This window comes from Amblyraja radiata, chromosome 5 (genome assembly GCF_010909765.2).
Source record: "Amblyraja radiata isolate CabotCenter1 chromosome 5, sAmbRad1.1.pri, whole genome shotgun sequence".
In the NCBI taxonomy this organism is placed as follows: Eukaryota; Metazoa; Chordata; class Chondrichthyes; order Rajiformes; family Rajidae; genus Amblyraja; species Amblyraja radiata.
The window spans coordinates 70,320,886-70,346,961 of NC_045960.1; the positions used below are offsets into that span (position 1 = coordinate 70,320,886).

The 26,076-nt window shown below is 41.9% G+C and overlaps 1 protein-coding gene across 1 annotated transcript in view; it reads right to left on the bottom strand.

Moving 5' to 3' along the window:
• Positions 1–1,177: 1,177 nt before the first annotated feature.
• The window catches only part of laptm4a (lysosomal protein transmembrane 4 alpha), a 31,929-nt gene continuing 7,030 nt past the window's right edge, over positions 1,178–26,076 (bottom strand). Inside the window, exons 2-7 of the mRNA XM_033021508.1 lie at positions 13,759–13,879; positions 11,222–11,298; positions 11,001–11,123; positions 7,207–7,302; positions 5,835–5,933; positions 1,178–2,198 (exon numbers count right to left, since the gene is read on the bottom strand). Of these exons, the coding sequence (XP_032877399.1) occupies positions 2,124–2,198; positions 5,835–5,933; positions 7,207–7,302; positions 11,001–11,123; positions 11,222–11,298; positions 13,759–13,879 (591 nt within the window). The 3' untranslated portion in view covers positions 1,178–2,123. The remainder of the gene's footprint in view (positions 2,199–5,834; positions 5,934–7,206; positions 7,303–11,000; positions 11,124–11,221; positions 11,299–13,758; positions 13,880–26,076) is intronic.

The window sequence follows — 26,076 nt, forward strand, 5'->3', positions numbered from 1 at the left end:
CCTCATAGCCCCAACAATCCTGTGCTTTCCATGTGGAGTTTGCACATTCTACAGTGACTGTGGGATTCTCCTGGTTGTTTGCTTCCATCCACATTTCAAAGATATGCAGCTGGTAGGCTAATTGCCCTCAGTGTAATCCACCCTTATGCCCGTCCCACTTAGGAAACCTGAACGGAAACCTCTGGAGACTTTGCGCCCCACCCAAGGTTTCCATGCAGTTCCTGGAGGTTGCAGGTGGTTGCCGGAGGTTGCAGGTAGTGGAAGCAGGTAGGGAGACTGACAAAAACCTCCGGGAACCGCACGGAAACCTTGGGTGGGGCGCAAAGTCTCCAGAGGTTTCCGTTCAGGTTTCCTAAGTGGGATAGGGGCATAATAGTGTAGTAAATGATAGAAGGGAATGCAGTTAGAATAAAAAGTTATATGTGAGTATAAATTGGAGCTTGATAGACACTAAATGCTGTACACCAAAAAGGTCTTTAATCTGAATTTGCTGTACACCTAACTTTAATCTGAATTTGAATGGTTACAAGATATATCAATAGATGCAAAGAAACAGCTTTTAGTACTGTGTACTTTTTCTGACCAGTTCTGATTTTTTCAGGTCAAGAGAATGAACAAAAGATTAGATCAGATATAAACCCTCCCCCAACTTCCATACCCGTTACCATAATATACTATCCAAACCTTGTTCATCTATCACTTTTCTTCAATGACCTATGATGGCTCTACACTTAAAACATCTTTGTTACTCAAACCCTCCATGGGCTTCCTCCACCTCATTTCGAGTTCCTGGGAAATATTTACTTCTAAATAAGCTTTCCTCTTATGCAATTCCTTTATTTCATCATTAACCAATCTCCTTGTACACCTCTGATTAAAATGTTACCATGCTGTCCTTGAGCACCATTTCGCTTTAATCAGAACACACTAGCTCAGATTTGTACTAGGTTGAAAGGACAAGACAATGAAAAGCTCTAGTAAACCAAAAGGAGAAGCTCAACTAGAACACACAAGAGGATAGATTTCATGTACATGAGCATGGAGTTTCAAAAACCAAAATGAAATTAATAAATCAGCATGATTTATCACCTTCATAAACTGCTTGGGAGTACCATATTCCAGACTCAAATGCTTTCTATCAGGTTGGGTCAAGAAATAATTCATGCATTTTCATTAGTTTAATATAACAAATTATGTTTTATTCCAGAATCAACCTATTCATTAGGTACATGGAGATACATCAGTTATTTAATTCAACTAATCAGCTGAAAGTGAAACTTAGCTGCAACATAAATTGAAGTATTATTGTTAATCAAAACAACAAAGCCATGTGACCATTAAAATGAAACTGTTTAAACTTTATCAGCTATACAATGCAGAAAACAGCAACAATGTCTTTATTATTATCTCACACTTAAAGGATTCAAATTAAACTGAAAAGTATCTTAAAACAAATAGGAAAAAAAGTCAACAAGTGCAAATATATTTGACCCATACATTCAACAGTACATTTCCTTACTGCAAATGGACAATTCACTATTCTGAATTTACATTGCCAAGCATTGAAATCTATAAGCAGAAAGTTGGAAGGATCAGTGGAAATATTCTGTGTAGCACATGATTTCTGCCTCAAGAGGTTGCATTAGCCTTTAATAATGAATCACTAAGAACCTCTAGTGGTAGAAACCAAGTATTGCAATGTCAAACTGCACAGCCTTCCAGCAAAGCTTTCATTGCTCATCTATTCAAATGGTCAACTTTCAAATTAATGACTAGCTTGGTCCTCTTGACTTAAAACAATCAACTTGACACTCAATGTCATACAGATAAATTTTAAATGGTTCTCAAGTAATTTTGAATGAAGGATAATTCAGATGAAAATCTTGGACTGAAGTAGATGGATCAAAAACGATCACCCAGCTAATAACAAGAGATAGTTTAAAAATAGTTTCAATATTCAAGGTTTAGTTTTAATCACTGTTGCATACAAAATATAAATCTCCTAGACACGAGGATTTACTCAAACACAGTATTGCTCTTAAAAAGTTTCAAAGCTTAAATGCAAGATAAACAGATTCAAATTTAAGAGAAATCACTCATTTTGCTTTTGATTTACATTGTGTTCAAGCAGGCATGTATGGAGGCGGAGGTTCCTTCTCCGGCATCTTCACAGCCATTTCGTAGGTTGGGAGCACATACTAAAACAAATAATTGTGAAAGTCAGCTGTACTATTTCAACAAAAATATCTTAAAGTGCATTTAAGTTAGTAATTGAATTAAGAACTATGTAGGATTTTAGTTAATATGACATTTCAAAGAGATCAAGCTATGATGTACCAAATAGAAGGAAACACCCTACATACTTGGGCATCATTGACTACACCAAGCATCCAAAATCTGTATATGAAATAATCTTGCCAGTGTCATGTCCCTGCCCAAGAAAACAATGTATGGTACAGAATCCAAGACAAAGATGCCTAATAAATAAAGTTAAGTATGTACATTTGGGCTTGGGGCAGGTTGCAAACAAGGGATAAAGGTAAGCTGAAGTATACAGGGAAAATTCAACAAAGATAGACAAAATGCTAGAGTAACTCAGCAAAACAGGCAGCATCTCTGAATAGAAGGAATGGGTGACGTTTTGGGTCGAGAACCTTCTTCCGGCTGAGTCAGGGGAGATAAAGAAATAAGGAAGTGATAGGTGTGAAAACGTGACATCAAAGGGGATGGTGATCAAGGAAAATGTATAGACAATTTTTAGATAGGACAAGGTGATAGATAAAATTTAAACAAGGGTCAAACTGACTGGACAATCAGACTGGTTAGAGAACTAGGAAGAGTAAGGGATGGAGAGAGCGGAAAGCAAGGGCTACTTGAAGTTAGAGAAGTCAATATTCATACCACTGGGGTGTAAGCTGCCCATGCTAAATGCTGTTCCTCCAATTTGCGCTGGGCCTCATCCTGACAATGGAGGAGGCCCAGGACTCCACTCTTGCTCCTAGCTAAAAATGATCTATGTATGGGTGGTGGGGGGGGGGGCTTAGCTACTGCTATTCTAGTATTTAAGTGCAACAGGGGTACGCCAAGTAACAGGCTAGTGGGCATTACATCAGTGGAAAGGAATTCCTGGTGAAAATCCCAAGGGATATGTACATTTAAGAAGATTGGAACTGATCAGAGATACCCTGCATGGCGTTGCGTGAGGAAACCCTGTACTACTAATCTAACCAAGTTTCTTTTTGAGGAAGTAACCAAGATTGATGAAGACAGGCAGCTAGATGCTGCCTATGGACTTTAACAGATGTGATGAGTTTCTAGACAGTCAGCTGGCCCAGCTTAAACAGACACATGGGATCCAAGGTAAGTTGACGCATTTCAGTCAAAAATTGGCTTAGTGATGAATAAAGAAAATAGCTGTAGAAGATAATCTTTCTATTTGGAAGTCTGTGACTAGCAGTGTATCTGCCACCACCCTTGTTATTCACGATATATATTATCATTTTAGATGTAAATCAAGGTGATATGATTGGTATGTTTGTGGAATGAATGAAAATTGATGGTGTTGAAGGTTCCAAGCCTGCAACAGGGTATAGATCAGATGGAAAACTGATTGGCAGATGGAATTTAAGGCCAAGCGTAACTTGCTGCATTTAGCAGAGCCAAATAGGGGTTGAACACAAACAGCAAATGGTGGGGCATTAAGGAATGTCGATGAACAAAGATATTGTGTTTTGTCTATCGTTTTTTTGAAAATAACACACAGATGAGTTTGAAGGCAGAATGAAGCATGCTTGTCTTTATAGATCAGCCTATAAAATATAAAAGTTAGGTTATGAAATTACAACTTTGCACAACACTAGTTAGACCACACTTGGGAGTATTGTGTGCAGTTTTGGATGCCTCGCCACAGGAAGGTGGTGGCCGCACTGGAGTAAGCACTGCAACGTTTCCTGTATTGGAGGATGTTAATCATGGAGAGAGATTGCATAGGCTAGGCATGTTTTCTCCAAAGCAAATTAGGTTATTGAAGGAACTGCAGAGCTTTCTAAACAAACAGCTGTGGCGAACATTATTCAGCATTGCAAAAGGTAATATTTGATAGGATTGTTTCTCAAGACATTGCAGTAACAATGATCTGACTCCGGGCAACCAGGGGTAAGCTATTGATAGGAATGAGATAGGTGGATGGATGAATGCACTTGTTGAGCTGAACACTGATGGGGAAGTTAAGAATGGACCCAACCTTCATAATACTACAAATCAACTCTAGAACATGCACCAAAATATGCTAAAATAGAATACTGAAACTAGTTCCTTTCTAAACATTTGGTGTAGTAATTATTTGAGCGAAATTATTTTTTATTTCTGTACATGCTACAATTTGAAAACACAGGAATATTTCAATCCTACAACATACTCACGTGTTAAATTGTGCTATGGGATTGAACGTAATCTGATATTCCCATAATAGGCAAATAAAGTATTCAGAAAGACAACGTGATTACTTTTAAAAAGTGCCCAATAAATAAGAAATTACAAAAAGTTAAGTTAAAAAATGTTGCATCTACTTAGTCTCACTGTTGTTTTGTTACATTTTCACTACCGAAGCCAAAAACAAATTCATGGCCCAAAAAATTTGCTTGAATGAGAATACATTGACAAACTCCATGACCAAGTCATAATGCCACTTGACAATTATGTATAGCTTTCGTACAATTGATGCAATTTCATGATTGAGATTACATGATTAGTTTGGTCAACACAAAATGTTTAACAGCTAACCAAGTTAAAATTCTGTTCCTTGGATTTACAGTCCCATTAAACTGGTCAGGAGAATCGAAGGTAGAGAAAATTGCTGAAGAAACTCAGCGGGTGCGGCAGCATCTATGGAGCGAAGGAAATAGGCAACAATGGAATCAGTCTGAAGAAGGGTTTCGGCCCGAAACTTTGCCTATTTCCTTCGCTCCATAGATGCTGCCGCACCCGCTGAGTTTCTCCAGCAATTTTGTCTATCCATTAAACTGGTGTTGGGTTAAATAATAGTCAATACTGAAAAGAGGAAGTCTTCTGCATATGTAATCTGCAAAATCCACAGCCATCCAAAAGCAACATTCAATTTTGTAAGTGGACATGGAAACGTGTTATGGCTCCGAGACCATAAATGCATCTAAATTAGCACATTTGGCTGGTTCTAATTCAGAATATACCCCGCTTTAACAAAAAGAGTGTTGAAGTTAAAAATCCTATTCAATATTCAAAATAATCTGCAGGAGATATCAGCATTTACCTCCAAACATTAATGACACTGCATGTGCTGTTCATAATTTGCATTTACTGATTATGTTGAATCCCATGTCAAAAAACAGACACATAAAATTGTTACTGCAACAGTATGTATTTTAAACATTTCACAAGGTCATTCAAGGGCAGCATAAACAAAATCTAGACAGGAGGACTTCTGATCAGACGTGACTAAAGGGAGTATCAAGTCAGAAGTTTGGCACTGTTCCTAATGACGTGGCTGAAGCCAGGGTGTGATAGAAGAGGATTAAAAAGCTACAGCATCTGAAGCACACTGGTATCCAGTCAATCAACCTACACTCAAGAATGGAATTCAATTACGTTCAAAAAAATGTTGAGTGAGGAGAATAAGAATTTGGACATTTTAAAAATTAAAACCAGTGCTTCAAAGGTTATGTCACGGAGATGAAATGTACCCAATAAAAAGAGTTCTGTAGAGATGAAGACAGGACAGTTCGAAATTTACACCATTTAAGATGTAAAAAGAGAAAAAAGCAGATACAACCCTTCAATTCGATCCTTTTTTTGCATACCTGTATTGGTGTTTCAAAAGCTGGATATACAGATATCTCAGGTGTGTTTCTGTTGTTGATGTACTTGTAGCAGTTCCAAACACAGTTAATGAAGTAAGCCTGCAAGACATGAGAGAAAATTAATGCATTTACCCATAATTGGTTCTGTTTGATGTAGCAAAACATTGGTAGATTTCTAGTTCAAAATGAAACAATTCCAAATAAGAGTAGAAATAAGGAACTGCAGGTGCCAGTTCACAAAAAAAAGACAAAGTACTGCAGTAACTCAGTAGGTCAGGGAGCATCTCTGGAGAACATGGATAAGGCCTGAAGAGGGGGCCTAACCCCAAAACATCACCTATTTATGTTTTCCAGAGATGCTGCTTGACTTGCTGAGTTTGTGGGTGCTCCCCCACACCCCACCCCCAATAAGTATATGTAGTCAAGTAAATTGTTCTTAATGCCAGGAATCAGATAGACAGGGATTTGTTAATAGAACTTTAAACACATAAGATGTTTGAATAGAAAAGACTGATCTTTCATGTATTAGACCAAGTGGAGAGGATAAATGTTAAAACTGGACGTGTTTTATTTAAAAAAACCAGATACTACATGATGCAAGAATGGCTCATTATCAGAGAATGTATCGTAGACCACATTTCTAACCAAAGAAATAGTGAAAGAACAATTAATGAATTACAGTAAAAATAGAACTCATTGGAAATACTCAACAAGTCAGATATCTTCTGCAGAGATAAACAGAACTAATGTTTCAATCAATAATCTTTAATCAGTATACTTCCAACATTTGGCTTTTTTATTTCCAGGTTTCTAGCCTTGGCATTCATTTTATTTTTCCGTTAATGAGGAAGAAAACTGAAGACGGCCAGTGGGTAGGCAAATAAGAATTGACGAAGTGCATCAAAATCAGGTTCCCATGGCCACAGTGGCACAGCAGTTTTAACAACGTTGCTGCACAGCTCCCGTCATCTGGGTTCATTTCATTTCATATTAAATACTAATTTACATTTTCATTACTAATATTTAGCACTGTAACCACTATTCTGGATTCAAAATAAATTTTCAAAGCATAGCATATCAATCAGAGCAAAACTAATCTCACAGCAATCACTAATGTAGTATTTCTATGTTCACACTGTGTCTGAGGGAGCTTTTCCTGTGTCCCGATCTACTCACAACTGAGGGATGTTTTCGTTAGTAGATTAATTGGAAATGGTATATAATGCAGAAAATTGGATGGGGCGGGGTGGGGGGGGATTTAATGCTTTTGATCAAAGCTTGATCTGTTCTGATTAATTAAATACATTGTTTTTTACCTTAGAAGAAACATGGCATACAAAACATTACTTTGACACTGCTTCTACCACCTTACCTTAATAGTTATAATAATGGTAAAAGAAAGCAGAACCATCAGCAGAAGGCAACTGGAGTCCAAAGCAAGTAGGTCATCCTTGTAAGGAAAATCAGGCTGTAAAAAGGTAAATAAATTAGGTGCTGTACATATTAAATGTTAACTTACAATTATAACACTTCTATTTAATACTGTAACCACTAATGTGGATTAAAAAGTCATAGCACATCAGTCAGAGCAAAAAAACTTAGCTGTGTAGCGACACCATATGCGATGAATAAAGATGAGTCGTCAGGCCGGTTTAAAGAATCATTTATTCGATGGTAGTTGGTGCGCTAACTATAATACAACGTTGTTGCAGCTGAGCGAGGTTGTTCCCTCATGCTCAGCTGCCAGTTGACTCTGTAGGTCTCGCGATGAGAGCTTTTGTATCAGGACACTCCCTCTAGCCCATGACGTCACGTGCCCGCCCTCGTATCTCCTGACGAGGGTTCGAGCATGAGTGGCCCTGTTTAGGCTGACGCCACAGGACCCCCCCCCGAACCGGAGGAAGGAATAGAATGGTCGAGGGCGGCTCCTGCATGTGTGTCGGGGACACCCCGGGCGAGTGTCGGGACAGAGGCTCCACGGGCGCAGTCGACGCTCTGCGTGGGCGATCCCGAGGTACCGAGGGGTGGGAGAGGACCGATGCAGAAGCCGCCGGTCGGAAGAGACACAGCCGTATCTCCTCGACCAGCGAAGGGAGTGTCCTGAGAAATACGTCCCTCAACAACGGCTGGGAGACGTCGGCAACAAGGAAGGAAAATAACGGCCAAGGGCGGCTCCTACACGTGGGCCGGGGACACCCCGGGCGAGAGTCGGGACGGAGGCTCCACGGGCGCAGTGACGCTCTGCGTGGGCGATCCCGAGGTACCGAGGGGTGCGAGGGGACCGATGCAGAAGCCGCCGGAGATAAAATAAACAAAACAATTCCTGAACCGGGCGTGGAAAAACAGTTAACACAAAATGAACAGCAACAAGAAAAATTACAGTGCCATCAGCGTCCAAAGTTCAAATTGTCCAAAGTGCAGAATAGTGTTGCAGTGATGGCATCCAACCGGAAGATGGCGCTGTGGCCGGTAGTCAGGCTGCAGTGACGGCAGTCGTCCTGACGGTGGCGCTGTTGCCGGTAATCAGGCTGCAGTGACGGCATCCGGCTGGAAGGTGGCGCTGTGGACGGTAAGTTTGTGTTTCTCTTCTGGCCGGCCGCGTCGGCCATGTTTGTAGTTGTTCGGCCGCGTGTTTCAGGCAGCCGCGGTGGCCATTTTGCCGGCCGGCTGAAGCGGACTTCGCCAGCGATTGAATCCCTGGGCCGGACAGGCAGACAGCGCCCAGGGATCTTCAGTGTACATGCCGGTGAGGTGAAGAAAGGGCGTCTTCGGCAGGTAAGCCCGAGCTATCGGGTGGCTAGGCCCTGGGCAGTGGCCAGCCTGTTGCGGTGCCGGGTCTGCCAGTGAGGTGCAAGGCGTGGAGCCGTGGCCGCGCCGAGTCCTTTTGCGGTGCCGGGTCTGCTGCCGTGTCCGCGGTGAGGCCCGGTGCGGTGCAGGGTATGGGCCTAGCCTGTTGTCGGGAGCGGGAGCGGGAGCGGCAGGTACTCTCTCTCTCTCTGCTCCCGGGGCTGTCGGGCGTGTTGGCGTTGCTGTGGGGCAGGAGGCTGCTAAACTCGCAGCTCCTGCAGCAGCTGGTGGAGCAGCGGCGGCTGATAAGGCCTCTCTGCTCCAGTGGTCGGCTCCGGGCAGGTCATGCGGGGGAGCTCGGCGGCCGTCGCACAAGGCGGCCTGCCTAGTTGCCGGGAGCGGGAGAGCGGCAGCTTGTGGGGAAGAGGCGGCATACCTCACTGCAGGGCCGGGTTGGCAGCAGCATCGTTCTGCAGGGCTGGGCAATCGGCTGCAGACATCACGTCTCCCGAGGCTGCGTGCTTCAGCAGTCCAAACTTCAATTTGGACAGTCATTTATTCGATGGTAGTTGGTGCGCTAACTATAATACAATGTTGTTGCAGCTGAGCGAGGTTGTTCCCTCGTGCTCAGCTGCCAGTTGACTCTGTAGGTCTCGCGATGAGAGAGCTTTTGTATCAGGACACTCCCTCTAGCCCATGACGTCACGTGCCCGCTCTCGTATCTCCTGACGAGGGTTCGAGCATGAGTGGCCTTGTTTAGGCTGACGCCACAGCTGCATTATTAATTAGCAATATGAATAATTTTATCTTATTACGGAAATCATATATTTACAAGTTGCTCCCAGATCACGAAAAAGTCAGAAATGCAGCCTTGAACCACATTCCCACATGATAAAGGATGCCTATAGCCCTACAGCAGCCAGCAAATCCATGTCGCCGGTCTCCCAACTGTTCATATGTACAAGTTCAAACAAGTCAAGCTTTCAAAACCTGGGGAGGACCTGTATACAATATTCTGGTAGTTCAAGTTAAACATACTCCAACTCCAACATCAACATTTTACAAGTACTTCACTGGCATTAAAATATTTAACCACAAGCATATCTAAAGAAAAATCAAATTTTGAAAGGTCTGGGCATAAATGAGATGATAGGTACACAATACTAAAAACTAAAGAGTGCTATGTCCACATCTAGATTCTAGTCTGCCAATTATCATGCCATATAAGAGCTTTAGAAGCCAATGGTATGGAACAATGTTATTCAATAGGAGACTTTTGGATAACTTGGTATGCAGAGCTGCCAAGTTTTGTCAGAGCATTTCATTATTCTAGTACCTGAAAATCAGTATTTTGCTGAGGAAATCAGTATTTTTACGCGGTGCCAGTTTTTAATGTGCGCTTATACCCATGTAAGAGTACAAGAATGCATAACTTTGCTACCAATTGACATGTCTTCTACGCACCTTACTTGACGGTCCATCCATTGCCATCTCTTTGTATACTGCTGTTTGAATGGCTGCTTCCTGCATTTAGCACCAGATGATGATGTAAAAGCCATTTTAGAAGCCTTCCACTCCCCCCCTCTCGCTCCCTCTCCCTCCCCCCCTCCCTCTCTCCCCCTTGAGCCCACCCACCGTTCTGTAAAATCAAGGCCAATCCCAATGTAACTGCAATCCCACTGGTAACCTTTCACCACTAGGCTTATCCCGAATTCTACCACTACCTGAAAAATAATTAAAGGCTCAAAGAGAATTCCAAAGACTCATTGTTATACGAGAATTTTCCTGAACAGTCTGTGACCCATAGCGCTGTGGCTATAGCGCTATGTGTAAAGCCCATAGCGCTATATTTAGAACCCACAGCGCTATAGCCGACTGCTCTTCGTTTAAATTCCCACGCATTAAACTGACAGCGCTCTGTTTAAACCTGGAGTGGGACAGGCAGCGACTCTGGAGAGAAGGAATAGGTGACGTTTCTGGTCGAGACCCTTCTTCGGACTGAACTGAACTCCGTATTTAAAATCCGTATTTAACAACACAAAATCGTACATCAGTATTCTTATCGCATTTCCGTACAAAATACGGAAAATCCGTACTACTTGGCTGCTCTGGGTATGCAATCAACTTAAATCAAAAATGATCTACCATTTTAAATAAAGCAAACTTATGTTATTTTCCCAAAGCAACATTAATGATTTGGGAATGAATTTTGTACTTTACAAAGGCAGGCTACATTTCATCAAAATGAACATTTAAAACACATACAGAAATACTGAAATCAAGGATGTGTTTCGAAATACTAGTATTGGTGTATGCAATGTTAATATCTGCTAATTGTAAAAAAAAAAAAATGCACATTTCACAGATCAGCAAGCTTACCAATTGGCTAAGATAGTCCTTGATCCTGGGAACATAGGTGAGAGAGCTGACGGCAACAAGGCAAGAAAGGGCAAAATTGAACAACAAGTAGCAGAAGAAAGGAATCAGCCATCCTCCACGATGCTGGATGAAGAGGAAATAGTAAAGAGAAAGTCAGGTGAATTTGCAATTACAAAGATTACTATTTTAGTGGACAAAATTCTTAGCATGAAAATACTTACAGTGACAGCACCATACACCAACATGGCACTGATAGTAAACATCAAAAGAGAGATGGTAAACCCAACACAAGCATTTTCTAAACAAAAAGAAAATAGAAAATAATGAAACAAATTCATGAAAACAGAATTTAATTTTAAAAAATTCATCAGGTCTATGGGAATATTTGGAAAAACTGCCAGGTTTGTAATTTAAACTTTATACGCAAGCCATGGAGGCATCATTCAATTGCTATAACTATTTCCAAGAGAAGGGAACTCCAATATCATAAACAGGGCTGTCAGATGGCTTCAACAACAAAGCAAATTCAAACTAGACTGCTAGTCTTGGACAATCAAAAAAAAACCTTATCTAGCTGGCTTTTATTTCTCATTAAAAAGACACCTTCAATTAATAATTCTCTTTAGGTCTGATTGCAAATTCACCAAGAATAACATGTGCTGGAAATTGATTTTCTACATTTGGGAATCAGTTCTTTAAGAACCGGCTATGGTAAAGATTGATATCATTCTGCATTTCAAACAAGCTAATTATTTGAAATGAAAATGGAGAATAATCCCAAGTGTTAATAGCGTTTTTTGTCTTAACATCAATCCTATTGTCTTGTTCAGACAATATAAATAAACAGTTTCCAATGATAAAAGTAGTTGGTCCAAATTGTTTACCCTGCAACAATTGTACTATTATCAATAATGAATTTCAGGAATCAATATTAATACTAGCTTTAGTCCAATTCAACCGCTATTTATGTTTTGATTTTACGTTCAAAGTATGCATTAATGATGGATCAATTTCAGCACAGCTATTGTACATGTAAAAATGTTCCTCTGGCATATAGGAACTGACAGAGCATTTTCCCAGGGATTCATATTTAAATGGAAATACCCAAATTGCAGATGAAAATCAATGGCACACAAATTATATTGTGTATTGTCAATGGTGAGACCACATGGAGCACTGTGTGCAGCTATAGGAAGGATGTCATTAAGTTGGAAAGGGTGGAAGAGAGTCACCTGGAAATGAATAGGAAGAAATTGGATCAGCAGAAACTGTTTTTTTTTAACTTAGCGAGTGCAGGGGGGTGAGGGGGCGACCGTAGAGGTTTACTAGATTATGAGGGGCATGTGAACAGTTTTTTCCTGCAGGGCGGATTCTAAAAATAGAGGGCAAAGGAGCAAGGCGAGAGTTTTAAGAGCAACCTCAGAGACTTTTGCATCGAGAAGGTGATCCACACCAGGAATGAGCTGCCAGAGAAAGCTATAGAAGCAGAAACAATTATTGTTTAAAAAAAAAACATTTGCAGAAATATAGATGGGAAATGTTTGGAGGGTTATGGACCAAATGTAGGTAAATGGTACTAACCCAGTATGTCAACTTGGTTGGCATGGACAGGGTGGGCTGAAGGGCCTGTAAGTCACCTATCTAATAGTCACAGCTCTATGACGATTACTAGGTAGGTTACATACATACCTGAAAAAAACATTTTGTTTGCATTTGCCTCATCCTTATTTTTTAATATAGTGGCTTTGACATACATGGTCACAGTGCTTTCACTACCCCCACACCACAAATCTCCCTTTGTTTATTTTACACGAGAACTGTACAGTCCTTTGTCTAGAATAGGCAGTGTTTTTAAAATAGTAAAAAACAAATCGACAACTATTTATTTCATCCTGATGTCTGGCAAACAGGCAAAATAAAAACCTGGTTCGAACAGTTGAAGTTTAGGAACACTATTACTGATGCTGCTTTGTAACTTGTAGTTGAGAAGTCAAATTTTAGTTCAGGGACGAGAACGCAAGGTATAGGATGGCATGTCATTAAAATGTACCAGAGCATAACCATTGGAGGTTGTAAATGCTATCCTTCAAATGAAATGCTAAACTGAGACTTGGGCTTCTCCCTTGCCAAGTAGGCTAGTAAACAATCACAAAATAAATGCCTCAGTGTTATACTGTTTACAGAACCTTGCTGTGCATAAATTGCAATAATGCTTGTAGTTCAAAACAGTGTATCTCAAGTTTTAAAAAAAAGTTAAACATCACTTGTTTAGATGTTTCATCAAATTTGATCTGGACTACTGGGTTCAGTTCAGACCACAACACACTGAACATGTATAACACTCACAAGAATTATATTAGAATTATATTCTGCCAATGGATTGCATTATCTATAGAGTTAAGGACATTTTGGGGCAACTTAGTTGGTATTTAAAATATCTAAAGACATTTTCCTTCTTGTGAAAATTCGATCAAAGTACATGTCCTTTAAGTCAGCCCATGCAGAGGAATTTAGTCATCATCTTCTCTCTCCAACCCCCACCAAATGTAGCAAAAGATAGAAATTCTTCTGCAAAAGTTAATGAACATTGAGTTTCATCTCTCTCAAAGCTGTGTCTGCCACTATAAGAATAAGTTTCTGGATCAAGTGTTTCGTAGGTGGACACACCAATATGTTTGTCAAAAGGAGGAAAATCATTGCATTTAAGTAATCTAATCATCTTCTAAGGAACAAAAGAAATATCAGTTATTTCTCATACCTGTTACTCTGTCTGAGGAATAATAGTTTCCAATAACTTCATACTGTATATCCAGTGGGGGCACAGTTTCAGGGTGAGTTACCGCCACAGTCAACAAAATGCCCATCAGCAAATTCACCACCTATTCAAAAATGTAAACACAATGTTAAAAAAGTTTCAAATATTTACCAACATCCATTACCAAGCAAAAAGTTACCAATAAATCTAATTTGTGCAATATTTACATTAGACAGTAGCATCTAATGTAATATATAGAGCAACTGTTTAAGCACAGAAGTGTCAATTTCAACAAGATGAAAGTCATCTGAAAGCTTTGCATAAAGAGATGGAAAGTATTAATGTAATGATTGAATGCTCAGGCAATGAGCATTCAATTTCATCCTTCAATAATTCTGCAAAGCAGCAATGTTACAATCAAAGTTATTCACTTGGAATTTGGAATACAATTAGGAAGGCCAAGGATCAACAAACTTGTCTTCACCAACAGTGGTGCTGGTGGAAAGTGTTAATAACTTCGAGTTCCCGGACGTGCATATCTCTGAAGATCTGTCGGGACCCAGCACATTGATTAAATCATAAAGAAAGCCCATAAACACCTCTACTTCCTCAGAAGCTTGAGGAGATTTGGTATGTCGATGAGTACTCTCTTAAACTTCTACAAGCAAGGCTCGAAATTAACGGTTGCCTGTGTGCCAATGGCCAACTAAAGTCCCGCCAGGTAACCAAAAAGCGGTGTCATTTTGCCCGTTCGTTCAACTCAGGATTGCCAACCCATCCGGAAGAGAATACTCTTTTTATTCAGGTGTTCACAAAACGTATACAATAATTGAATATTTTCTGGTGGATTCAAAACTTATCCCTTTTACACTTAATCCCAAATACCACAATAACATCATTTCTGATCATTGCCCATTAACCTTCTCCTTAAAACTAGAAGGAATGCATAATAAAAAAAAGTTCTGGAGATTTAATCCACAAATACTAACTGAGCCAAGTTGTTGTGACTACTTGAAGCAACAGATGGAATTATTCTATGAGACAAACGACACATCCGATATTTCGGCTACATTATTGTGGGAATCTTTCAAGGCCTTTATCAGAGGCTGCATTATCTCGCACCAAGCTTTTCAAAATTAAAAAAACAGGTTGGAACAATTGGAATTAGAAACACAGATTAAACAGCTTGACTCAGAAAATGTGATTGATCCATCTACTATTAAGCATAATAAGATAGCAGCATTAAAATTTAAATTAAATCAGATCCTCTCGGCAAAAGTTATTAAGATATTTCAATACACTAAGCACAAAAATTTTGAATTTGGTGATAAACCGCAAGCTTCTGGCACACCAACTGAGAAAAATGGAAAAAGATCATAATATTCAAAAAATCCGATCAGGAAAAGGTGACCTGCTCACAATTCCCAAAGACATTAATGAAAGATTCCTAAAGTTCTATCAAAATCTATATGCATCAACAGGGCTCGAAATTAACGGTTGCCCGGGTGCCATTGACCACTCAAAGCGCCGCCGGGCAACCTAAACACCGAGTCATTTTGCCCGGCTTGGCACCCAGATACTGGTTTGTACCGAAGATAGACACAAAAAACTGGAGTAACTCCGCGGGTCAGGCAGCATCTCTGGAGAAAAGGAACGCAACGTTTTGTGTTGGCGGTGACGGCTGTATTGCGTGGGCAAGATACTAGGTGCGTGGTGAGGAAGGGTCCCAGCGAATGACTGCCCCGAACAGCGGCTCCATCTCCTCCTCCTCCCGCCCTGATAAGGGCCGCTGCTTGCAAACCTGCTAACCAAAGATCTTATAGCAGAGCTCCGCTATAGGATCTTTGCCGCTAACGCGCTTTAAAAGAAAACCCTCCCGCACGCCGAGGCCGGGAGGAGGGAGGGAGGGGGAGGCCTCGGCGTGCGGGAGGATTTGTTTTTTAAAGCGGTTTTCGCCGTTAGCGGGATTGCTGTCGCGGCCGCGGCTGCTGCTGTGCGGGACCGACATTCGCTCCGACACTTCTGAAGCAGCTGCACCATAGATCCTATAGCTATAAGATCTTTGAGCTGCACCGCTCGGCCCCGCAACTTGCTGTTGGCTGGCGGAGGAGGGAGGCGGTGGCGAGGAAATCCCAACGGCCAAAGCAGCAGGGCGATGTTGTCCGAGGAGCGCTGACCTTCCTTCCTCCCCACTTCGCCCCTCTTCTCTCTCTCTCTTGTACGCCCCCTCCACCCCCACTTTATCCTGGGACCCCTCCTCTACATCCAGCACTGATCCCCATTCCCGCCTCTATTCAGTCCTCATGGACATCCCCTGCGCTCCCCTTCCCATCTCCCCCCCCCCCACTCCAATCTGTTCATCCTGCGCTGATCACCCTATCCACCTCGCATTAATTCTCCTGCCACCCACCCCCCCCCCCCATTCATCCCTACACTGGTTCCCCAATTCACCCTGTATTTACCCCTTTCCCATCCATCCTGCACTTCTCCTCCATCCATCCTGTACTAATCCACACATTCATCCCATACTGACCCACCCTCCATTTACCCTGCACCTTCCCCATTCATCCTGTAGTGAATTCCCATTCATCCTGCACAGACCCTCCGATCCACCCTGTACTGACCCCCCCCCCCAATTCATCCTGCGCTGATCTCCCCCCCCCCCCCCCCATCCATCCTGTACTGATCCTCCCATTCAAGAAGAATGGGGGGGAACAGTCTGAAGAAGGGTCTCGACCCGAAACGTTGCCTATTTCCTTCGCTCCATAGATGCTGCCTCACCCGCTGAGTTTCTCCAGCACTTTTGTCTACCCCCATCCATCCCGTACTGAACCCCCCGGTTCAACATCACTGACATCCCCCGTGCTCTCCCCTCACAATTTTACCTACTCCAACCAACACGTACTAATTCACCTGCCTCATCTATCCATCCCGCACTGATTCACACACACCCCCTTCCCTGACCCTATTGTCCTGGAAATATCTTCAGAGCGAATATTGACTATGTTTGATAACGGAATGCAATCAAATGTGTTTTAATTCCCAATGTTATTATTTGTTTTAATCCATAAAGATGGATTAATTAAATTGTGAACACGCGAAACATTAAAACCGCAGTGTTCGATTGTCACTGCTACCGTTGACACATTCTTACAGAATTCATTTTAACTCCATGCTCTTACTATGGAGTATCAGTACTGTACTATTTAATGAGCAACATTCACAACTATACGTACGCATATATGTTACCATGGTCCAGGATTTATGGACACAGGTTGATCATACGCTGAATAATCCAAACATATTTTTGTTTGGAAGTAGAAAGAACTAATAGAAATTGCATTAACTGCAATGTGTAAAAAGAGTTGAGATACTGTCTTATAATTTTGCTGCATGTCATTGTGGGATATATCATGTCTTGATTGGTGAATGTTTAGTTTGTGACTTTATTTGAAGCAGAAATAATATGCGAATGCTTCATTGAGTATAATTCCGACTGGTAACTACGCACTTTATCCGAGCACATTATCGCGCGCGTCATGCAAGCCATCTTAAATGACCACCTAAACTGTAATTTGGCAACCTAAAAAGCTGCCACGGTTGCCCGGCTGGCAACAGGGAAAAAAAGTTAAGCGAGAGCCCTGATCAAAATCATCAGCCGACTCTGCAAAGATCAAAATCTTTCTTGACAATTGCAACCTCCCATCACTTAATGAGGAGGAACGAGAAGAATTAGGTGCTGAGATTACAATAAAGTATATTGAAGAGACTATCAAATCACTGAAAAGTGGGAAAATGCAAGGTCCAGATGGGATCAGTAATGAATTCTACAAAAATGCAATGATTTAATTTCCCCACGTTTACGAGCCCTTTATATACATGCTTTTAAAGAACAGACCTTACCACAAACCCTTGCTGAATCAACCATTACATTGATACCTAAAAAAGATAAAAATCTTGAAGAGCCTGGATCATAGAGCAATAGCTCTTCTAAATACATATCAGAAAATATTAGCCAAGACTTTGACAAGAAGACTAAGTCTGTACATTAGTAAATTAATACACCCAGACCAAACTGGGTTTATACCTAAGCGACATTCGTTTCATAATTTGAGATGCCCGTTTAATATAATTTATTCACACAGAACGATAAATGAAGATTTAACAATTATTTCTTTAGATGCAGAAAAAGCTTTTGACCAAGTAGAATAAGCCTATCTCTTTACAGTGTTGGAAACATTTCATTTCATGGCTGTTCAAAGCTGTTATATAACAACCTGACAGCCAGAATATTGACTAATCAAATTCTGTCACCTAAATTTCAATTATCCAGGGGTAATAGACAAGGATGTGCCCTTTCACCAATGTTATTTGCCTTAGCCATAGAACCCTTAGCAGAAAGCATCAGAGTACATTCGGGTATTCATGGATACAATACTAAACATACCAATAACAAGATTTCGTTATATGCAGACGATGTACTCTTATACATCACCAATTCCCAAGTTAGTATCCCAAATGTATTAAACCTTATAGAACTATTTGGTTCCTTTTCAGGGTATAGAATAAACTGGAATAAAAGTGAAATTATGCCAAAAAAGCTCAAGACCCTTCATAACTCCAAAAAATTCCTCTTAGAATTGTTACTGAAAAATGTAGATACCTTGGAGTCTACGTGACTAGAAAATACATCTCTCTATTTCAAACAAATTTCCCACCATTAATTACTAAATTAAATGCCCTCATTCAATTCTGGAAAACACTCCCTATTTCCCTTATAGGTAGAGTAAATGCCATAAAGATGGTTTCCCTTCCACAACTCCTATACCTATTTCAATCAATACCGATATATCTCCCCAAAAGTTAAAATTTTAAAAACATTTCTTTAGATGCAGAAAAAGAAATTTCATTTGGAACTATAAAACCCCATAGAATACATAAAAGACATTTGTGTAAATCTAAAGAAAATGGAGGATCAGCACTCTCTAATTTCCTTTTCTACTACTGGGCGACTAATATTAAAACTTAATCTACTAGATGGATGATACATGTCAACAGGTAAATTGGTTAAAAATGGAGAGGGAAGATTGTTTGCCTTTTAATATAGCGCAATTCTTCTTTCTCCAACACATCTGAATAAGTCAACGTATGAGCAAAATCCGATAATACACAGTACCCTATGCATTTGGAAACAGTTGAAATTAAGTCTCAAACTGAGAAATTTCTCTCTCCTTTTACCAATCGCTAACAATCCCTCGTTTAAACCGTCTACTTTAGATAAGGTGTTTGCACAATTGAAAAACTCAGGAATTAAAACGGTGGGAGTTCTCTACGAGAAGGGGATTTTCCTCTCGTTTCAAGAACTACAGGAGAAATATCATTTGAAAGCAAGCAATCTTTTTAGATATCTTCAAATCCGAGACTATGCGAAAACATATACACAAGACTGTCATTTTATGGGTCCAGATATACTAGACAAATGCATGAATAGACATGTCGATACAAGCAAGTTAATATCCTACATTTACAACACTCTTTTAATTGCACATACCCCATCTTCTGAGATGCAAAGGTAAGCATGGGAAGACGAATTGGGCTAATTAATTTCAAAGGATATCAGGGAGGAAAGTCTACTATACATACACTACTGCTCTCTCAATGTCACACTCCCTGCTACAATTTAAAATACTGCATAGACTACTATTCAAAGACCAAATTGAACAAGATCTTCCCAAACGTCTCTCCAATTTGTGATGAATGTCACCTCCAAGAAGCGACTATAACCCATTCTTTTGCTTCCTGTATAAAGTTACAAAACTTCTGGAGGGGAATATTTGGTATCTTCTCTAAAATACTTAAAATTAAATTGGAACCAGACATAAAACTGATCACATTAGGTATGTCAGAGGCCTGTTCTAAGCTAACGATATTTCAAAGACGTTTCCTCAATTACGGCCTAATAACGGCAAAAAAACAAATACTCAAATTTGCAAGAATATTCCATGCTTTAATTGTGCGGGGGAACTCCATGGAGCAGCCAGCATCTCTGGATAGAAGAAATTGGGTGATGTTTCGGGTAGAGACCCTACTTTAGGCTCCCTCCGGTTTTAGTGTTTTAATTTAATTTAAAGTTACAGCGTGGAAAAAGGCCCTTCGGCCCAGAGTCCACGCCGTACACTAGTTCTATCCCACACATTAGCGACATAAGTCAAGAGTGTTTTATTCTCTCACGTCCCAGTTAGAACAATGAAATCCTTACTTGCAGCAGCATAACAGAATATGTAAACATAGTAATCTGTAAACAATGTTATAAACGAGAAAACAAAACAGTGTGTATTTACATATATTGTTTGTTTGTGTGTGTGTGTGTGTGTGTGTGTGTGTGTGTGTGTGTGTGTGTGTGTGTGTGTTATACCCACACACAATTTCCCTCCTGGGATTAATAAAGTTCTATCGTATAGTATCGTGTGTGTAGGAAGGAACCGCAGATAAACACAAAAAGCTGGAGTAACTCAACAGGTCAGACAGAATCTCTGGACAAAAGGAAAATATTACGTTTTGGGTTGGGTCTGATAAAGGTTCCTGCACACCTTTGGAATATGGAAGGAAACAAGAGCACCCAGAGAAAACCAATGCGATCAAAGGGAAAAGGAGTAAACTCCATACAGACAGCATCCATAGTCAGAATCAATTCTGGGTCTCTGGCACTTTTAGGCAGCAACTTTATGGTGTCTTGCTATTGAGGGAGTGCAGCGTAGGTTTACAAGGTTAATTCCCGGGATGGCGGGACTGTCATATGCTGAGAGAATGGAGCAGCTGGACTTGTACACTCTGGAGTTTAGAAGGATGAGAGGATATCTCATTGAAACATATAAGATTGTTATGGGTTTGGACACGCTAGAGGCAGGAAACATGTTCCCGATGTTGGGGGAGTCCAGAACCAGGGACCACAGTTTAAGAATAAGGAGTAAGCCATTTATAACTGAGACGAGGAAACACTTTTTCTCAGAGATTGGTGAGTCTGTTGAATTCTCTGCCTCAGAGGGCGGCGGAGGCAGGTCCTCTGGATGCTTTCAAGAGAGAGCTAGATAGGGCTTTTAAAAATAGCGGAGTTAGGGGATATGGGGAGAAGGAAGGAAAGGGGTACTGATTGGGGATGATCAGCCATGATCACATTGAATGGCAGTGCTTGCTCGAAGGGCTGAATGGCCTACTCCTGCACCTATTATCTATTGTCAATGTACTGCCCCATAGTCTTGAACTGAATTAAAACATACAGTAGCTGTAAAGGGGGACATAGCGTGATTTAGAGATTTAAGACTGAAAATGGATAGTTTATTTTTTTTAGTAACCAAATTTATCAGCGTATAATTTTTTTGTGTGTTGGAAAACAAAATAACGTGGCACAGCTGGTCGACTTGCTGCCTCACACGCCAGAGATCTGTGTTCGATCCTGTCTTCGGGCGCTGTCTGTGTTGAATTTGCACATTCTCCCTGCAAGCGTGTGGGTTTCCTCCCACATCCCAAGATGCATTGGCTTTGTAGGTTAACGGGTCTGTCCCAGTTGGGCAGTCATTTGCACGTCATTTACGCAATATAATTTACGCATCACGACGCACGCATTACGCGTGCATGGTGCGTGGTGACGTGGGTAGTGACGCGCAGTGCCCCAGGATTTTGGGATGTACAAAAACTTTGCGCGCCATCTGCCCTTAACTTGTCTCTATAAAATAGCCCCTAATGTGTAGGGAGTGGATGAGGAAAGTGGGATAACAGAACATGAGTGAATGGGTAAACAAAAAAGCTGGAGAAACTCAGCTGGTGAGGCAGCATCTATAGAGCGAAGGAAATGGGCGACGTTTTGAGTTGAGACCCTTCTTCAGACTGATGTAAGGGTGGGAAGAAGACAGGAAGAGGCGGAGGCAATGGGCTGAGGGAGAGCCGGGAAGGGGAGGTGAAAGTAGGGACTACTTGAAATTGGAGAAGTCAATTTTCATACCGCTGGGGTGTAAACTGCCCAAGTGAAATATGAGGCACTGCTCCTCCAATTTACAGTGGGCCTCACTCTGGCCATGGTGGAGGCCCAGGACAGAAAGGTCGGATTCGGAATGGGACAGGGAGTTGAAGTGCTGAGCAACCGGGAGATCAGGTTGTTTTTTGCGAACTGAGTGGTGTTGTACGAAGCGATCGCTAAGCCTGCGCTTGGCCTCACCGAGGTTGATCATACGCTGAATAATCCAACCACATTTTTGTTTGGAAATGGAAAGAAATAATAGAAATTGTATTCATTGCAACGTGTAAAAATAGTTGAGATATTGTATTATAATTTTGCTGCATGTCATTGTGGTATATATCATGTCTTGATTGGTGAATATGTTTAGTTTGTGACTTTATTTGAAGCAGAAATAATATGTGAATGCTTCATTGAGCATAATTCTGACTGGTAACTACACACTTCGTCCGAGCACATTATCACACGCGTCATGCAAGCCGTCTTAAATGACCACCTAAACTGTCATTAGGCAACCTAAAAACAGCTAGGTTGCCCAGCTGGAAACAGAGAAAAAAAGTTAAGGAGAGCCCTGACAAGCATACTGTGGAGTGTATGTTGACTGGTTGCATCACGGCCTGGTTCACCAACTTGAACGCCCAGAAACAAAGGTGATTACAAAATGTGGTGGATGACCTCCCCACCATCGAAGGGATCAATAGAGGGCACTGCCTCAAAAAGGTGACCAGCATCATCCAGGCCCCACTCTCTCATTTCACTCCTGCCATCAGGAAAGTAACAGGAGCCTGAAAACTAACATCCAAGTTCAAGTTCATTGCGAACAGCTTCTTCCTGACTATCATAGAAACATAGACATAGAAAATAGGTGCAGGAGTAGGCCATTCGGCCCTTCGAGCCTGCACCGCCATTCAATATGATCATGGCTGATCATCCAACCCAGTATCCTGTACCTACTTTCTCTCCATACCCCCTGATCCCTTTAGCCACAAGGGCCACATCTAACTCCCTCTTAAATATAGCCAATGAACTGGCCTCAACTACATTATGTGGCAGAGAATTCCAGAGATTCATCACTCTCTGTGTAAAAAATATTTTTCTCATCTCAGTCCTAAAATATTTCCCCTTTATCCTTAAACTGTGACCCCTTGTTCTGGACTTCTCCAACATTGGGAACAATCTTCCTGCATCTAGTCTGTCTAACCATCAGCTATTGAACACAATGAACTCCAACCAAAACTCCAAACTACAAACTGCCTTGATTGCACTAGGGACTTTGGGCATTGTTTTTGATTTGCATCACACACTTTAAAATTTATTGAACTTGTTATTGTTTATTATGGTACCTACTGGGTACTATGTTTACATACCTTTTGAGCTGTTGCAAGTAAGAATTTCATTGTCCTGTTTCGGGACATAAGACAATAAAACACTTGAGTCGTATTACAAGAAGCAAGACTCTAAAAAACATACACAGATGTTGACATGGAAGAGAATACGTGTATTATGTCGCAAGAGCATTATCAGAGATATTGTTGATGCTTAAAAACACATGAAATAAATTATATACAGCTTATAAACCCACACTTATTGGATACCCACAGTTTCTAGTTCATTTAATGTCATTTGAGGGCACTATGCTTATTCCACTCATTGCTTACATTTCAAAAGCTCTTCGCATGGATTCCTTCAAGAACACCAAGTTGTATGACGTTCCAGTTTGAGCTACAAATATATTTCCACCTACACAACAGTCACAATTAGCTGTTGCCCAATTATGCATTGCATGACAGAGCAAAACAATTTGCTGCCAGCCAGCCAAGATGAAATTACTTTATTACAACCAAGCGTTGCTGCCAGAATGAGAATAGGTGATTTGATGGTTAATCAATAGAAGTTTACAAAGTCATCCAGATCAGATTCAGATTCAGATTTCAGATTCAATTTTAATTGTCATTGTCAGTGTACAGTACAGAGACAACGAAATGCATTTAGCATCTCCCTGGAAGAGCGACATAGCAAATGATTTAAATAAATAATAATAAGTGATAATAAGTGTCCGGGGGGTGGGGGGGCGATTGGCAGTCACCGAGGTACGTTGTTGAGTAGAGTGACAGCCGCCGGGAAGAAGCTGTTCCTGGACCTGCTGGTTCGGCAACGGAGAGACCTGTAGCGCCTCCCGGATGGTAGGAGGGTAAACAGTCCATGGTTGGGGTGAGAGCAGTCCTTGGCGATGCTGAGCGCCCTCCGCAGATAACGCTTGCTTTGGACAGACTCAATGGAGGGGAGCGAGGAACCGGTGATGCGTTGGGCAATTTTCACCACCCTCTGCAATGCCTTCCGGTCGGAGACAGAGCAGTTGCCATACCATACTGTGATGCAGTTGGTAAGGATGCTCTCGATGGTGCAGCGGTAGAAGTTCACCAGGATCTGAGGAGACAGATGGACCTTCTTCAGTCTCCTCAGGAAGAAGAGACGCTGGTGAGCCTTCTTGATCAGAGTTGAGGTATTGTGGGTCCAAGAGAGGTCATCGGAGATGTTGACTCCCAGGAACCTGAAGCTAGAAACACGTTCCACCTCCGTCCCGTTAATGTGGATGGGGGTGTGCGTGCCGCCCCTGGACTTCCTGAAGTCTACAATGAGCTCCTTGGTCTTCTTGGAGTTAAGGGCCAGGTTGTTGTCAGCGCACCATGCTGCTAAGTGCTGGACCTCCTCCCTGTAGGCCGACTCATCGTTGTTGCTGATGAGGCCAATCACCGTTGTATCATCTGCATACTTGATGATGGTGTTAGTACCATGTACAGGTGTGCAGTCATAGGTGAAGAGGGAGTAGAGGAGGGGGCTCAGCACACAGCCCTGTGGAACGCCGGTGTTCAGGGTGAGGGTTGAAGAGGTGTGCTTGTCTAACCTAACAGACTGGGGTCTGTTGGTTAGAAAGTCCAGTATCCAGTTGCAGAGGGAGGGGTCGATGCCCAGGTTACCGAGTTTGGTGATCAGTTTTGATGGTATAATGGTGTTGAATGCTGAGCTGTAATCGATGAACAGCATTCTTACGTAAGTGTCTCTGTTGTCGAGGTGGGAGAGGGCGGAGTGAAGTGCCGTTGAGATGGCATCCTCCGTACTCCTGTTCTTGCGGTAGGCAAACTGATAGGGATCCAGTGTGGGGGGTAGGCAGCTTTTGAGGTGTGCCAGGACCAGCCTCTCGAAGCACTTGGTGATGATGGGGGTAAGTGCAACTGGGCGGAAGTCGTTGAGGCTTGCCGCAGTGGAGTGTTTTGGCACTGGCACGATGGAGGTGGATTTAAGGCACGTGGGGACAACTGCTTGGGCAAGTGACAGGTTGAAGATGTCAGTCCAGACGTCTGTCAGCTGCGCAGCACAGGCCCTGAGCACGCGCCCGGGGATGCCGTCAGGGCCAGCAGCTTTACGTGCATTAGTCCTACTCAGTGCCACGAATACGTCGTAGGGGGTGAGTGTGAGGGGTTGGTGATCGGCAGGTAGCACAGCCTTGATGGCTGTCTCTAGATTGTCCCTGTCGAAGCGGCCATAGAAGTGGTTAAGCTCCTCAAGGAAGGAGGCGTCGCTGGATGTGGGGGTGGTGTTGGAGGGTCTGTAGTCCGTGATGGCCTGGATGCCTTGCCACATGCGTCGGGGGTCGGAGTTGTTGTTGAAGTGCTCCTCAATCCTGAGCTTATGGCAGTGCTTGGCCTTCTTGATGCCCCTCTTCAGGTTAGCCCTGGCTGAACTGTAGGCTCGAGCATCGCCTGACCTGAAAGCGGTGTCCCGTGCTTTCAGCAGTAGCCTGACCTCGCTGTTCATCCATGGCTTCTGATTCGGGAATATGGTCACCTGTTTGAGGGAGGTGACACTATTGATGGTGGAGTTTATAAAGTCCAGAACAGAGGATGTGTAGGAATCAATGTCCGTGTGGGAGTCAAGGGTGGCCTGGGCTGCAAACGCCTTCCAGTCAGTGTTTCCAAAACACTGCTGAAGTGTGAAGTCCGCTTCCTCTGACCAGACTTTAACTGTCCTCCAATAATCAAATGATAGATCTTTTCAGGCAACGTTTTTGCAAATTATCAACAAGGAACGCAACAAAATGAAAATCAAAAGTATTCAAAAACCCAGCACATTAATCAGTAACTGATTACTGTTTAAAACAAGTAACAATATATTGGACTTCATTGCAAGAGGATTTTTGAACATAAATAGTGATGTATTGCTTAAATTATAGTGAACTATGATTCTGAAATTCTGCAAGACTAATTCTGAAATACAGTGTAGAGGACTAGAGCAAAAGACAGGATGGAGGT